The sequence below is a fragment of the Pyricularia pennisetigena genome, chromosome 1 (assembly GCF_004337985.1).
Source record: "Pyricularia pennisetigena strain Br36 chromosome 1, whole genome shotgun sequence".
In the NCBI taxonomy this organism is placed as follows: domain Eukaryota; kingdom Fungi; phylum Ascomycota; class Sordariomycetes; order Magnaporthales; family Pyriculariaceae; genus Pyricularia; species Pyricularia pennisetigena.
This window is the reverse complement of record NC_043740.1, coordinates 2,307,801-2,321,965: the sequence shown is the minus strand read 5'-3', so window position 1 is coordinate 2,321,965 and position 14,165 is coordinate 2,307,801. Positions and strand designations below refer to the sequence as shown.

Below are 14,165 nucleotides of genomic sequence, written 5' to 3'. Positions count from 1 at the left end.
AGCGTGCATCCTGCATATCGAATACTGGCTTGTTAGACTAGTGGTGCGGCAAAAGACCCCAGTAATAATCTGACTATGCGGAGGAACGACAATGTGCATAGGGGAAACCCCTCTGCATGCACCTTGGCTGCCTGTCAACCTATGTAGCTTTGCTGTATGTATGTTGATGTACATACATACATGTACATACATACATATGTCCATGTCAGTATTATGTGCGTGTTTATTGACATGGTGGTAACCAAGGTCACCAACAGCTAGCTTCTTCAATCTTTACTGATGAATACAATTACCGGTAAAATGTAAATCATTGTCTTGTGTAAATCAAGCAATGATAAACAATTCAAGGGGAAAGGTTTAAAATAATCAGAGATCACACGGTAACCGTTTCTAGAGAATGTATCGTCATCACCATCAGCTTACACACCATTTTACACCGCAGACTGCCTGCTGGCGAGACCATAGTCTGCCTCTTTTTGTCAGGTTACTCGGCGATATTCACTGCACAGCCCTTGCCGTGACTAATGATGCCTGCGTCCCCATTCGCTGCGCCTGGTACCTCCAAAAAGTCGCCCTCCGCCACTGAGAACTGGAAGCTGGAAGCTGGACGAGGTAACCCCACCGCAAGCAGCACCAGGCAAAACTGACCAGTCTGTCGGCCGATGTTTTTGGAAGGTCTGACCACGGACGACAGACAGCTGACGGGATGGCAGATGGGCATAGTGGGAAAGATCACATCCGGTTCGGAAGGAGGGGTTCAGAATGTGACGGCGGGGTTGAGGTTCGCGGCAACGGTTGGTCCAGACTTTTGGGCCCCGCGCCCAGAACGCCCCAGCTGAGCCAGACCCGGCTGGCGTCATTGGTTCTTGATGATCGATCAGCAAGGAAAGGGTCTGTCACTCTATTCCCACCACCCACTCTTTGCTCTCTTATCCTTCCGGAAACTATTTGATGCTTTTTGGTGTGGTACAAACACGGCTTGACGGCTGAGTTATCACAGTTGATCTTTTTGCAGATCGCTCGACTATTCTAAATCACCCCTTTGCTCCTTTTTTCGTACTGTAGTAAGGCTGCCCATTTAAGAGAGAGACCTTTTTTTTTAATCATTTTGCGCCCATGAAGAAGGGGGCCTTGAGGGCTCGATGGCTTGATGGCTTGAGGGCCTAGCTTTCAGCCATCTCGAGGTACCCCTGGGCACGCAAAGGCGGGACGGTATGTGCTGTGCTGGCCCCGCAATCTGTTTTCCTTCCGTGATCCCTACCTTATCCAAGACACATTACGTAGCTTACTACAGCATCTTGCCCGCATGCTTACCGGTAGGTCCTGGGACCTGCTGCTCGAAGCTACGGACTGCGGATATATTTTTTGTTTGCAAGTAGCCTAGACCTGGATCTTTATCCTCAACACGATGAAACTGGAGCTGGAGAGAAGCCCGCACAGTAAAAAGACAAACATGACCCCTTCTAATGATCCCCCTCTTTGACAAAAAGTGAGCCGTTAGTTCCGCATGGCTCAAGGGTTGTGAAGGAAAAGAAAAAAAATATTGACGCAAGTCACTCGGGTCCATTGTTTCGACGATGCAGAGATCCAGGCCGCCCCCGCAAGTCATGGGCCTGACTGAGAATAATATCGATCCTTTCTCAAAAGCATCATCAACCTTGCAAGATTGCTGGGTTTGCTTAGTTGATTGGTAGTCAGGTTTAGGGCCTCCCACATGGTCACGGGAGCCAAGCTAGGTGATCAATCAGAAAGCCAGTCCCACGCGGTGGATTGATGCTTGGCGCTGGTACCTTGAACCGGCGGCGCGCATTGCAGAACCGGATGGGGTTTGACGAGGGATATGATCATGCTCTCCTTGGTCTCAGGGATGCGCATGAAGATAACTTGGAAAAAGGACGGGTAATAGTACGTGGTAAGTTCTGGGGAATATCGTGAGGTTTGAGGTAAATAGCAAGTTACAAGCTTAGATTTCGATAAAACCTAACCCAACGAACCATATCCGACCCATGTTTATGCGCAGTTTAAACTCTTTCACTGAATATATTAATTATACCGTAGACTTTCGGGGTGGGTTTGCCTTGCGACGACACGAGACTGGCAGGTGGCGTTGTCAACAGCGGGGCCGCGAACGGGGTCCGTCCTGGCTTGCTAGCAGATGGACAGCTGAATTGGCCAACAGTAATAGGCTGAGTTGCTNTTTTTTTTTTTTTTTTTTTTTTTTTTTTTTTTTTTTTTTGAGTTTTTCTCTCTTTAACCCACTGAACATAGCTGCTTGATAGGAACAAGATGGTGCAAACTCGACAGTAGCGGTCAAAGTTGCCCAGGCAATTCGTGAATTGACCCCGTTCGTCAACGGCACTCTGCCTGGTACAGTAAGCTAATCGATCTGGTCCCCCGCCGGGGGAACAGCGGAGATCTACACAGAGCTCCTACCGATGTGGGCCACGATTCCATGCGAGCAAAGACATATGGGCAAGGGTAGCTCCTACTGATGCTCGGATGGCCCTGAGCACGGGAGATGGAGCTTGCAAAGTTTGTTGCTGGCCTGCTGCAAACTTGCACAGAATGGGGGCCAGGTGTTTAGAGAATGATGCGAGACCTGGAGGTTGAGTTCATAGTAGGTGGTCACCCAGAGGCCGATACACCTCGGATCGGCTAACCGCTTTTTGTAAATTCATGCAGTGCGTGTGCGACATGGGGAAAAAAGAAAAACAAACGAACGGGTTTGGTTTCGTGGGATGACAAAAAAAAAACCCCTCCGATCTTTCCTGCAAGACCGACCGAATTTCGCGTCCTTTCGCTGATTGCGTGACCCGAGGGGAGACCAGACCATAGGTACAGTAATACTTATCATGGTAACAAGCTTCCAAAACAAATCAGACGTCATGTTATCATCCCCGTTGGGGCCAAGACGGGTGGATCTACTTCCTACAGTGCCCGTGGCTCACAGCTCGATCCTGGAGCTCGTTCCAGTCAGTCATCACACACAACCCGTTAGGAATTAGTTGCAGAAGTCCATCCCGAAGACGCCACATAAATCCACAATCATTCATTCCTTCGCAACAAGCGACGCATCCATTGGGGTCCTCTCTTAAGATGAATCCTGTGTACTGAGTAAGGGTATCAGGCGGTGGAATCAAAGGGCTCGTTTAACAGGTGGCCGTCACCGCTCTTGTCGTTGCCAGGACATGGTGGCTCCGCAGGATCCGTCAACACTTGGCTGACTTATCATGTTGGTAAAGGCACGGAACATTGTCGGCCGTGCAGAAACACTATTCGAATATTAATCCTAGTCTAGCACCAAAATGCCGAATCTGTCTGTTTACATGTCAAACCTTTGGCAGGCGGTCGGCAAAATTCAACATCCCGTATAAGGGTGAACGGTTTTTACGAATCAATCCTGAACCCTTGCAAGCTTAAGTGATTCAATTTGTGTAATCCGTGACAGGCGTGGATGGGAGCTTGGTAATACGGACATGACCGATACAAAGCATCATTCGGCCTTTTTGATGTGCCATAACCGCCACTATCAAGAAGCCAGCAAGTCCACAAGGGACGGTACAGCCACGGCGTCCATGCTAAATAGATAATTACTTGTTTGTCCTTGACAATCCATCTACCTACGTGACAGCCTAGACTCTAGTCAAGATCTTTTGCTATCTAATTACCTACCCCTGATAATCAGAGGCACTAACGCCTGTATCTTTCCATCCTTGCCCCTTTGATCCCGACCATTACAAGCGCCTCAACGGCGAGGCGTGTTGTAACTGACATTTTGGCGTCGGGGTCTAGACGCAATCCGGTCAAGGACGAGAGCGCCGCGCGAGGCTGTGATGGTCTGTGGCGCGGCCCCTCTATGTTTGCAAAGCGTGCCCTGAGCAGGAGACCACACTTCAACGCCACACAGGCGTGCAAATCTCAACGAGGCCAGGCACACGAGCCTGCCTAGCTTGCAAGGTGGTTCGCCGCCATCTTTTTATTTGCTGGTTCTGTCAGGGCAAAGGCCAGCTACGGCGCTGCGCCGTGTCATCAAATCCTCTGCCCACGACTTGGAGGGGTTGGGGAATCAGTCGCACCGAGAGGTCTGCCTTGCACGAGCCAATCGTGGGGTCGTACCTGAGCTGGAAGGGAACAAGGCTCGTGTCGGAGTCGACCTGTTTGTAGGCCCAGGGAAGATAACAACGTCGTCGAAAGGCATCTCAATCTTGTCGCCAACCTGCATACGGTACAATCAACCCCTTTCCAAAAGCTCAATTTCCTACCAGCCTGCTCATAAACCCAGGGGGGGAGGGGGGATTTGACGCTTTTTCAGTTCTGCAGTAAAAGGTATGAATTCCATTCCATCCCTTTCTGTTCTTGACTTCACTGCCTTGCTGTATCCCCATACATCATCAACCCAGCGTGGGGTGCCAAAGCTCCTTCTAGCAAAATTGGTGGGGCTGTAGTCAAGCGACTGGGATTTATTTGATCTCCATGTCAAGAGGTCTTCTGGACAAGACCGCAAGACATCACTGCTAGTGTCGCACAGTGTCAAGTCCATGCCGATCCACTTTTTCATTCCTGCACAATCGGCTGGCTAGAAATCATCAACTAGTGGGGGGGCAAGGGGGCGCCCCATGTTGTCTCCGCTGTTAGCGTCACAACGGACCATTCAAAGGCCCTAGAACTGACCCTCGCCTGGGATCTCATGGACTCCAGTTTTTGCTTTGCACGCCTGCCGTTGTGTGGGCGCCCATCAAAGAGGAGGAAAAAAGAAGCGGGCGACGCAACTGAAGCACGACGCAGCCAACCACAAACAAGGGACCCGTCCAACTTGGGCTGCCAGTCGACACCGCAACGTCTCTTAGAAAGCCTCATCCTCGCACCCTTCGTCCCGACCAGGTTGCCTGACTTCCACTTGAGACGGTCGCTCGAGCTTCGTCTCTTGGGCCACTTTGTGCATGCATGCATGAATGACAGATACCAACAACCTCGTCGATGTTCTTTGTTTTCGTGTTATTTCACTGTCCGGCTTCTATTTTTTTTTTTCTTCTCCACCACGATAAAGCATCCGATTCTTGCTTGCTACCACGAGCTGTCTGATTAACCTACCTTACATACCTTACCGACCTCTTTTTACTTTGCATCGTACCATTCATTCATTCATTCTTATACATTCATATCTATCTTGTGAATCTTCACATGTACATTTAATCCCCGTTCTCTCCTGACCGACCATTCTTTCCCTTCTGTACCCTAGTTTCCAGCCAACGGTGTCGCCCCCTTTTTCTTCTTCTTGCCACACTGGAATGCAACACGACCAGTAGCTACTTGTACAACCTCAAACCGCCCAAACCCACCTTATACCAAGCCAGCCTGCCGCCTCAAAACGCCACTGTGGGCCCTTTCTCTCACGCCTACCGTATAGACCGACATCAGCAATACGCTCCGCTGCGACTCCTCTAACTGCTACCACTTCGAGAGAGCTGTCGCGATAGCTTCTCCCCCTGGTTCACCCGCAGGAGCTCAACAACTGAATATTGCTTCCCTCACGCTGGCGTCGACTGAAGCATCAGGCGTAGCTCCGTCCAGTCGCATCGTAGCGCAAAGCTCGCAAACAAATTTCTCGCCAACATGTTAGAACCGTTACCTCCGGATCCGTACAAGGCACTCAACGTCCCTGCGGATGCCCAATTCGATGTCATCAAGAAGAGGTATAGGGAGCTGGTGCTAAAATGCCACCCAGACAAGTGCCCAGAGGCGGAAAAGGCGGCTGCGACCGACAGGTTCGCTGCCGTCCAGAACGCATGGGAGATTCTGGGAGACGCGAACAAGAGGCAAGACTACCACAAACTCGTCAAACAACATAAGCTGGCCGAAGAGCTGGCGAGGAGTACTCGCCAGGCACCAACACCAGCAGGCGGCCGTGGGCCGTCATCGAGCGGATACTACGGAACAGGTACACATACTTCATCACCCCAGACACCTTATGGATTCTCCAGGAGCAGCTCGAGCAAGGCTCGCTACGAATATGATTTCCACTACTCGTCAGAGCCGTCATTCTATGAAGCAGACCCACGGAGCGGCCCGTACGCCTCAAGGGAACCCCGCAGGCCCAGCTCCTGGGATGAAGACCGCTCACGCGAGACGGATCGATCCGCTCGGGATAGGGACAGGGAACGCGACAGGGAACGGGAACGGGATCGCGGTAGGGGAAGCCCATCAAATCGTGATTGGGACAAAGAGCGCGATGAACGCGATCGCGAAAGGACACGGGCCATGAAGCGTGATGAAGAAGAGCGCCAGCGAAAGTTGAGGAGTAAGGATGCGAAACGTGAAGAGAAGGAACGGATCAAGGAGAGCGAGAAGGCAGCCAGGAAGGAAGAGGCACGTATACAAAGAGCAAAGGAAGAGGAGAAGCTGAAGAAGAAGGCGGAAGCAAAGCGAAAGGAAAAGGAACGGGTGAAACAAGAGAAGGAGGACGAAGAGAGGCGTGCCGCAAGAAAGCAGAAGCTGGAAGCGGAATTGAACGCATTGAAGGAAAAGATGAAGAAGGCTTCTGTCGAAGACGAGGTTCGCCCAAAGAAGACAGCCGTAACAGAAGATATCCGCACCTTCCCCGACGACTTTCCCAGGAGCGAACGGGAGCACGAGCGACACAGCGAGAGGTCTAGGGACCGTGACAGCGGTCGCACAAAGGAGGAGCGGCGGTCATCGCGTAGCGAGTCCAAACGGCAGAACTCCAATCCTCGCCGGTCTGCCTATGCCGAGGACGTACCTAGTCCGGCTCGATCCTTTGAGGATTCAGCCTTGACCAAGACCCAGACCCTAACGCCCAAGGCAAAGAATAATCTCAATGCTGCGCTGGATCACATGAGGGGGAGCACGGGTAGGCCCACACAGTCACGATCGCATTCCTCCTATGCAGACCATGACATACATGGCTCTGTGGACTATGGCCATCATCCCCCAAAGATTCACAGATCAGCCACCGACAATATCACCGGAGACTTTGGCTATCGTGCTTCAAAGTTTCACCGATCTGCCACCGAGAAGTTCTCATCTCCGCGGCGATCCTATGAGCCCGAGTATGACGAATATGTAAACGGTCACTATTGCGATGTCCCGGGGAATCCATTTGGCCGTGCAGTATTTGCCAGCGTCGACACGCGGAATCCGAAGACTTCCAGCTGGAATAATATCGCGACCTCTAAATTGCAAGAACCCGAGATTGCATCGTACAACTTTCAAGAGAGCAGCTCGAGATATCGCAGCCCACCCCATCGCTACTGAGGCAACCGAGGTGGTGTTAGGGTTGACTACTGCAGCCCATACGTCGAGTGAGCATTAGCAAGACTTTGCTTAGGGTGGCCATCGTGTCACGGATTTATGACTGGCTGTGGAAGCGGACCCGGAAAGTAGCGTCTTGGCCAGTGTTTGTGGTGTGCATATATGTCTGGCGGTAGCCTATTGGATATTCTTTTGGTTTTTATGGCGGTTCGCATCTGGAATTTCATAGTGAGTGGGCATTATCGGTCTGTTTGCTTGGGGTGGCATGGTTTGTTTCTGCGTGTACAACTGATTCTCTTTTTTCTTCTTCGTCTTCCTCTTGGTGCTGCTGTGATTGCAACACCCGGCAACTATCCGGTTGATCCAAATATCATATCCGTAAATCATGTGTCCGTCGTGGGGAATTTCAGCACACTTACACATAGCGCGGTGTATGACCTCATGTGACCTGGGCTTGTGCGGGTTTGCTTTTGATCCAGAGGGGCGCTGGAATAAGCACCCTTTTGGGTAGGGGAAAACTTGACGCCCGGAAGCTTGCAAACGTTATGGGTGATGCTAATAAGAGTTGGGTAGGTGGGAGGTGGGACGGGCAGAAGAAGAGAAGCTAGACCGCCAGTCCTAGGTATATAAGATAAATTCCCACTACTCGCGCCACTGACGTGAGTCTCTGTAATCTTGCCGCTGCCTTGGTTTTGGGTTTTTTTTTTTTTTTTTTTTTTTTTTTTTTTTTTAATCTTCTCCCAGCTATCGAGTGTAATCAATTGATTCGTGCCAACCAAAATAATCCAAGCAACGAAATTATGCACGCCAAATTTCATTCTTTGGACACGGCGCTGGTCGGTCCCTCCCCTAGCCTAAACTGCGTTGAAATGTTTTTTTTTTTTTTTTTTTTTTTTTTTTTTTTTTTTGTCCGTCGTACAGCCCCCGAGGTCCTTGGTAGGACTGTCTGCGCGTCAGGGGGATCTCGGCTTGACGTATCTTTTCCATGTTAACAGGAAGGCTGTCGTCCAAGGCACGGCGAGAAGCAAGGGGTGGCGACCCGGCACCGGTGAGCCGACTGACCTTGTTTTGGAGGGTGGTAGGGGGCGGTTTCCAGCTTTGCAATCACCGTTTGACCATTAGAGGGGACAGGAGCAAAAATGTTATTGATGTTTTGATGACATTAGATGCTTTTGTAGAAAAACGACTGTGGCCTACCTTGTTGACGACCCGAGCGAAGGGTGGAAAAGTGGTAGACGATGTGCGCTGTATCAGGCTACTATGATATCTCTCCCCCACCTCTCTTACTTCTGTGTGCTTTATCTTGTTTTTTTCCCTGTGGCAAAAACAGCCCCTCCGCTCACGTAGGTCTACTTCGTATGCGCGACGTCAATCGCAAATTGCCAACAAAGTCACCCGCCAGCTACCAACTCTAGTCACACCAAGTCCTGTCTGTATGCTTTGTTGAACAATAAAGAAACTTTCCGAGACTGAAACCGACGATGGTGGGTACCTGCCTTAGCTATCTTTGCAACACTGGACCAAACAACCCACGCTCTATATTTACCATGACTTTTAAGATACCACCTTAACCGTGGTGGCATACAGTCGCAGAATACCTGCGTAACCTTGTTCCAACATCGTGACCGGAGCAACGCACTACTATCATCGTAGCTCTTGTTATTTTATGACTGGGTAGCTGCCTGTGATGAACAGCCCAGCCTAATCGCGATGCAGTCTTATAAAAAGTTGAAAAATTGGGGGGGTATTTATTCAGACAGCCAAGCATGCGGGCAAAAGGTCAAAAGTATTCTTACAAAATGCCGGGACTTTGCGCTTGCTCGACAGCCGCAAGCACACAGAACTAGCAATAGCGAGCTTTTCCGATCAATAAAAACATAATAAAACACAATATCAAATTGTGCCAGCAGTCCTCGCGAACTTCAAGGGTGAAAACGCAAGGGAACTTCATATATCGGTATAGATCAGGCGCAAAAACAAAATATGATCTCGGATACGGGGAATCGAACCCCGGGCACGACGGAGCTTGTTGAGGACTGAGAGCGTCGTATGTTAGCCACTACACCATATCCGATGTGGAGCTTGTTGGTGTCAATAGTGGGTAGCGATATTATATAGAGACAGTTATTTCATGATGTCAACGCCCGGAACAGCTCTGAACATTTTGGGTTGGCCTCGACGTTGACTAGACTAGAGTCTATAACAATGGCAGTTTCATTGGTCCCGTCACCATGGTTCTTCCAAGCTCCCGGTGCGAAGTGAGGATTCGCGCGCCATTCGCAGGGACTTTGCGTGGTTAAACAGTCTTCAACCTCACATGTAGTTCTTGGCCTGGCTTCAAAAAAGATACTTTTGCTGGCAAGAAATCACAGCCTCTTTTACTCCACGGCCAAACATCAATCTCTGTGCTGTCTAACCATGGCATTTGTTAATTCCCTTAGTCTGCTTTCTGCTAAAGTTGTCACTTAACTATTCTTTGTGGCATGCCACATTATTGAAGCCTCGTATCGGGAATCATTGCCTGGAAGTACTTGTTGAAGTTTCCGAAGTGTCTAGCACATCCATATCGACCTAGTTAGTGCACATCGTTGACGGATATCTGGTCATAACGCGAAAGCATTATTATACTTGTTATACAGATATAAAGAAAAAAAATGATTCGCTCAATCACTTAGCACATGCAAGACGTGGGCTCCTGATGCCAGGCCTAGTTTTGAAGCCGACTTTGGGAAGAGAAGTGGGTGCCTCTTGATGCAACTAACTGTACAAATGAAACCTCCCAGGGGTATTCTTAGGCTGTCTCCTATCTCCAGCATAAGGAAGAACAGTGATGATAAAAAAAAAAAATTGACAAGCAGCGTGTTTGCCGTGATATGAGAACTAGAACTACAGAAAGCAATTCTTGTAAATAGGTCAAGTTATTTGTAGCATAGTTGCTACTGTCCGCAAGAACATCGAAGAACAAGTTAAATCGCTATATCAGCACATATAGGGAGCACATCTGTCACCGAATAACATGTCAGCGCTTCGAATAATGGTCATATCATGTCGCGATTGGGTAACTCACCATGCTAAGGCCCATGATCATGGAGCACCAGAAGAACACATTGTTGGCTGTGTGCTTTCCTCTGATCCACTTTGTACGCTGCAGTGCAAAGATCGGCAGCTGCAACATCTGGCACACAAAGCCGTAACCCCTCAGCTTCTTTGTAATGCAAGCCATGACAATCTCGTGACCGATGGCGCTGATCAGAAAGGTGATAACAGTCGCATATGGCTTGCCAATGTGCGGCCTGCTTGCGCCATAGACATGCCTCCTGAGGAATGCATGAACGGGCACGTTCCACTCGCGAGAGAACTCCATCCAATCGGTGCTGTTCCACCAGTCGGCGAAAAAGCGCCGGTCTGCAAAACGTGTAATCTCGGCGCATGCACCCAGCACATACTCAAAGATGACCAAGAAGACAAGCAAAAATGTAACCATGAACGGAAAGAGGAGCCACGAGACCGTCTCGCACAGGATCAGAATGGTTTCAGATGCCGATGTTCCTGGAACAGAGAGTCGCTGGGACGATTCGATCAGGACAGGCAGGATGAATTCTTCGCTGACGATGGTCAGAAGAAAGATGCAACCAAAGACTGCGATGATTTTGCTAATGAGTGATTGCCAGTCAACCTTTTCGGTGCGAGGATATTCGAGTTCGTAGCACAGTGTAGGACAGAGAAGATAGTCGACGTAGTTGGACCATGTTAAGTTGCGCGGGTAGGCCGTGTTTCCCATAGGACTGGTCAGCTCACGCGCAAGGTCCTCACGCAGCTGCGAAATGTCATCGTCCTCACCGTCGACGTGCCAGTCGCCTCCCACACGATCGTCCACGTCATTTGAGAGCTTGGCAGCCTCGAGAGGTCCGCTTGGTTCGTCTGTCTTGTCTCGGAAAAATTTGGGAGCCGTTGTGCGCTTAGGACTGGCCACCTTGTTCTCGCTAGGATAGAGGTATGCCGGTGCTTTGGACGCTGTTGAAGGGTTGTCAAGAGCGCGCAATCGCTTCTCGGTCTCTGAAAGATGGCCATTGTAAAAGGCATATGAGTGCATCTTCATCAGAAGCACCATGGTGTGCAGCAACAGAAATACCTGTGCAGTCCAAGTCCAGTCAAGGAGGAAAGGGGTGGCAACCCAAAGGGCCATCCACAAAACCTCATAGATGCTCATTATAGCCATACCGCCACGGGCCCAGGTCAACCAAGAACCGGCGGGGGCAGCGCGGAAGAGGCGATGCAGCGGCAGGGAAACATATGTACTCAGTACCATGGCTGCATCAACCAACGCGAGCTCCCAAACCTTTACGGTAAACAATCCCCAGATCTGAACTCTCATAGGATACCCCGTGTCTTTTATGTTGCGCAACATGGTTGTGATGGCCATGATGGCAAGCCCAATCCAGAATAGGTTGAAGAAGCCATGGAAATCCCGGTAGTCGCTGTTCGGGTCGAGATGGGATAAACGAGACTCGAAGTCCGTCGTGGGGAACAGGCGTCGACGGGTGCGCTGGATTTCACGTTGTTCTCGCCGTACCTGCTGGCGCGCCGTGGATAGGATTTTAACCGACGGCGGAGCGTCCTCGGGGACCGGCGTTGATCGACCACTACTATGCCGGGAGAGAGGATTAGTTTTGTGTGATTTGATGAATCATGATATGTATGGTCCAACGGGTCGAGACACCAGCCGACAGAGGGCAAGTATAATCAATGCACCCGACAAAAGCTTACCTGATACTTGCGCCTTGCTCCGAAGTATCAAAGGTACTACCGGTATCTGAAGCGTTGCTGATTTGGGACAGTTGCGAATGCAGCGGCTTGCGCGGACGGGGTCGAAGGACATGATCGTGGTCATTAACTCGGCCGTTTGCTCCATTCGGGAGCTCTGCTGATGTGGTTGACATGGTCTTGATGGTGGGCGGCAGGTTGATAATGCGAGGCAGAAGCATGCAACTAGGTTTCTGCAGCTCTATTTGTTTCTTTGCGCAGAGACACCGGGCGGATGAAACAAAAATCCGGCGTGGGGGCTAAGATAGTGCCGGAACAACCACTTTGGCGGTTGCACTCGCTGTGTCCAAGAGCTACTGTGGAAAGCTTGCCAGTTGATCAACCCTTGGCAGCGTTGGCCGTCTTAATTTTTCTTTGTGAAACAAAACTGGAGAAGATAGCACAAATGATGGAATCAACGGCACTCGGCCCAGTCGGGCGTTAGTTATATGGAAGAAGCCACGACGACCGAAGCGGGGTCGCTCATTTGTCCGAATCTTTCTTTTGACTTTGTTAAAAAAAAATATATCAGCCAGGGATCGATGGGCAGTGAGATGCAGTCACCCATTTAGTTCTAGAAATAGTACTGTGATGACTGCTGCGCCATCTCAACGAGCAGCTTTTCGCGGGCTGTACTGTAAGGGGTCCTTGCAGGGGGTCGAGGTGACGGCGCTGTGGTATCGTACGTGCGTCATTACACAGTAAACCAAGACTTTGGCCTGCGCTGATTGGTACAGTGCGCAACGGTGTCAAAACGGACCCACAGAGCTCCTCGGCATTGCGACATGGGCCGTGAGATAATACCAGCACCTGTGTCTACCCTACTTTGAGAAGACGTTAATTGCTTCTCTCGTCCCCGCCATGCCCATGTACGAAGTGAGATCGCGATCATGAGACTGGGTTGAAATGGGATTAATACCTTGGCTAATGATCAAAGGGTAGCCCATCACCTATTCAGGTGGAGGACAAGGTCTACAGAGCACTAAAACAAAAAAAAAGTCCCTCAAATTCTTATCATCTGTTTTTGTGTGCAGCACACCCACTTCGTAGGTAAGGTATGCACCCTACGGGATCGGTACATTAGATGTAAACCTTTACGACCTCGGTAGGGCGACATTTTTTACATCTATTTGGGAGGCTGTTTCTTGTACTCCCTGACTTGGAACGTATGAAGTAGCTCGACTGCCTTTCTCATAAGCTTATTCACGAAAAGATGCGGCGGTATGGTGGAGTCTTAGATGTTTCTTGGTTCTTCATCATGAAAAAGATCGGACCCCAAGTGCTTTATGGCGATTGTCAGTTGATAACCACGCCGTATTACAGACCAAATGCACATGCCAAGAATAATTTGTCGAGGCTCCAGGCATTGTGTAATTACTTTGAAACGGTAAACCGGCAACCCTGACCTCCAAGCCAATCAACAACGTTCTCGACTTGAACGTCAAACCAAAGCTTCCACGTGACGTCAAATTACTCAGTCCTCTTCTGTTTCCCCCATCACCATTTGCTAGCTAGGTCGTGCAGTAAGGTACCGCCCTAGCTCCCTTTTGCACCACCCCTCCCTCCGCTATCCTGCAGGGCGGGCACCGGTCCCTGCCTCAGAGATCCCGCGCGCGGGGCATGTCGAAACTGGGATTGCCGGGCTTGTTCCGCCCCGCGTCGTCGCTCCTTCGCAACGGCTGTAACACCACGCCCTTTCGCAACCTGCCTAGACACATAACCCGTCCCGCGTCTTCGTCGTCGCCGCCGAGTTTTACAACCGCGAGAATGTCCTCAACGCAACCAACCGACCGCCGTCCCCTGGTCATCTGCGGCCCCAGCGGCGTCGGCAAGGGCACCCTGATCCAGATGCTCTTCCAGCGTCACCCGGATACCTTCACCCTTTCCGTGTCGCACACAACGCGCGCGCCGCGTCCGGGCGAGCAGGACGGTGTGCATTACCACTTCGTTACCAAGGAGCAATTCCAGGCCCTGATTGCCGAGGACAAGTTTGTCGAGCAGTATGTGCCCACCCCCCAAGCTTACTTGGGATGGAGCCTTGATTTTCTGGCAGGCGTATAGATAGATGTCTACCCGGCGCATTTTACAAAAAT

General features: G+C 50.5%; 3 protein-coding genes across 3 annotated transcripts in view; 2 read left to right on the top strand and 1 right to left on the bottom strand.

The window, feature by feature from the left end:
* Nucleotides 1-5,613: 5,613 nt before the first annotated feature.
* Nucleotides 5,614-7,272, top strand: PpBr36_07255 (uncharacterized protein; the record flags this gene model as incomplete). The annotated part of the gene is made up of 1 exon (XM_029894393.1): nt 5,614-7,272. The coding sequence occupies one exon, from the start codon at nt 5,614-5,616 to the stop codon at nt 7,270-7,272; it is 1,659 nt and encodes a 552-aa protein (XP_029748706.1).
* A 2,971-nt stretch (nt 7,273-10,243) lies between these two features.
* On the bottom strand, nt 10,244-12,254 carry PpBr36_07254 (uncharacterized protein; the record flags this gene model as incomplete). The annotated part of the gene is made up of 3 exons (XM_029894392.1): nt 10,244-10,270; nt 10,337-11,915; nt 12,037-12,254. The coding sequence occupies 3 exons, from the start codon at nt 12,252-12,254 to the stop codon at nt 10,244-10,246; spliced, it is 1,824 nt and encodes a 607-aa protein (XP_029748705.1).
* A 1,396-nt stretch (nt 12,255-13,650) lies between these two features.
* Nucleotides 13,651-14,165, top strand: part of PpBr36_07253 (uncharacterized protein) — a gene marked incomplete at both ends in the record, with an annotated part of 1,045 nt that continues 530 nt past the window's right edge. Inside the window, one exon of the mRNA XM_029894391.1 lies at nt 13,651-14,072. Within this exon, the coding sequence (XP_029748708.1) occupies nt 13,651-14,072 (422 nt within the window). The remainder of the gene's footprint in view (nt 14,073-14,165) is intronic.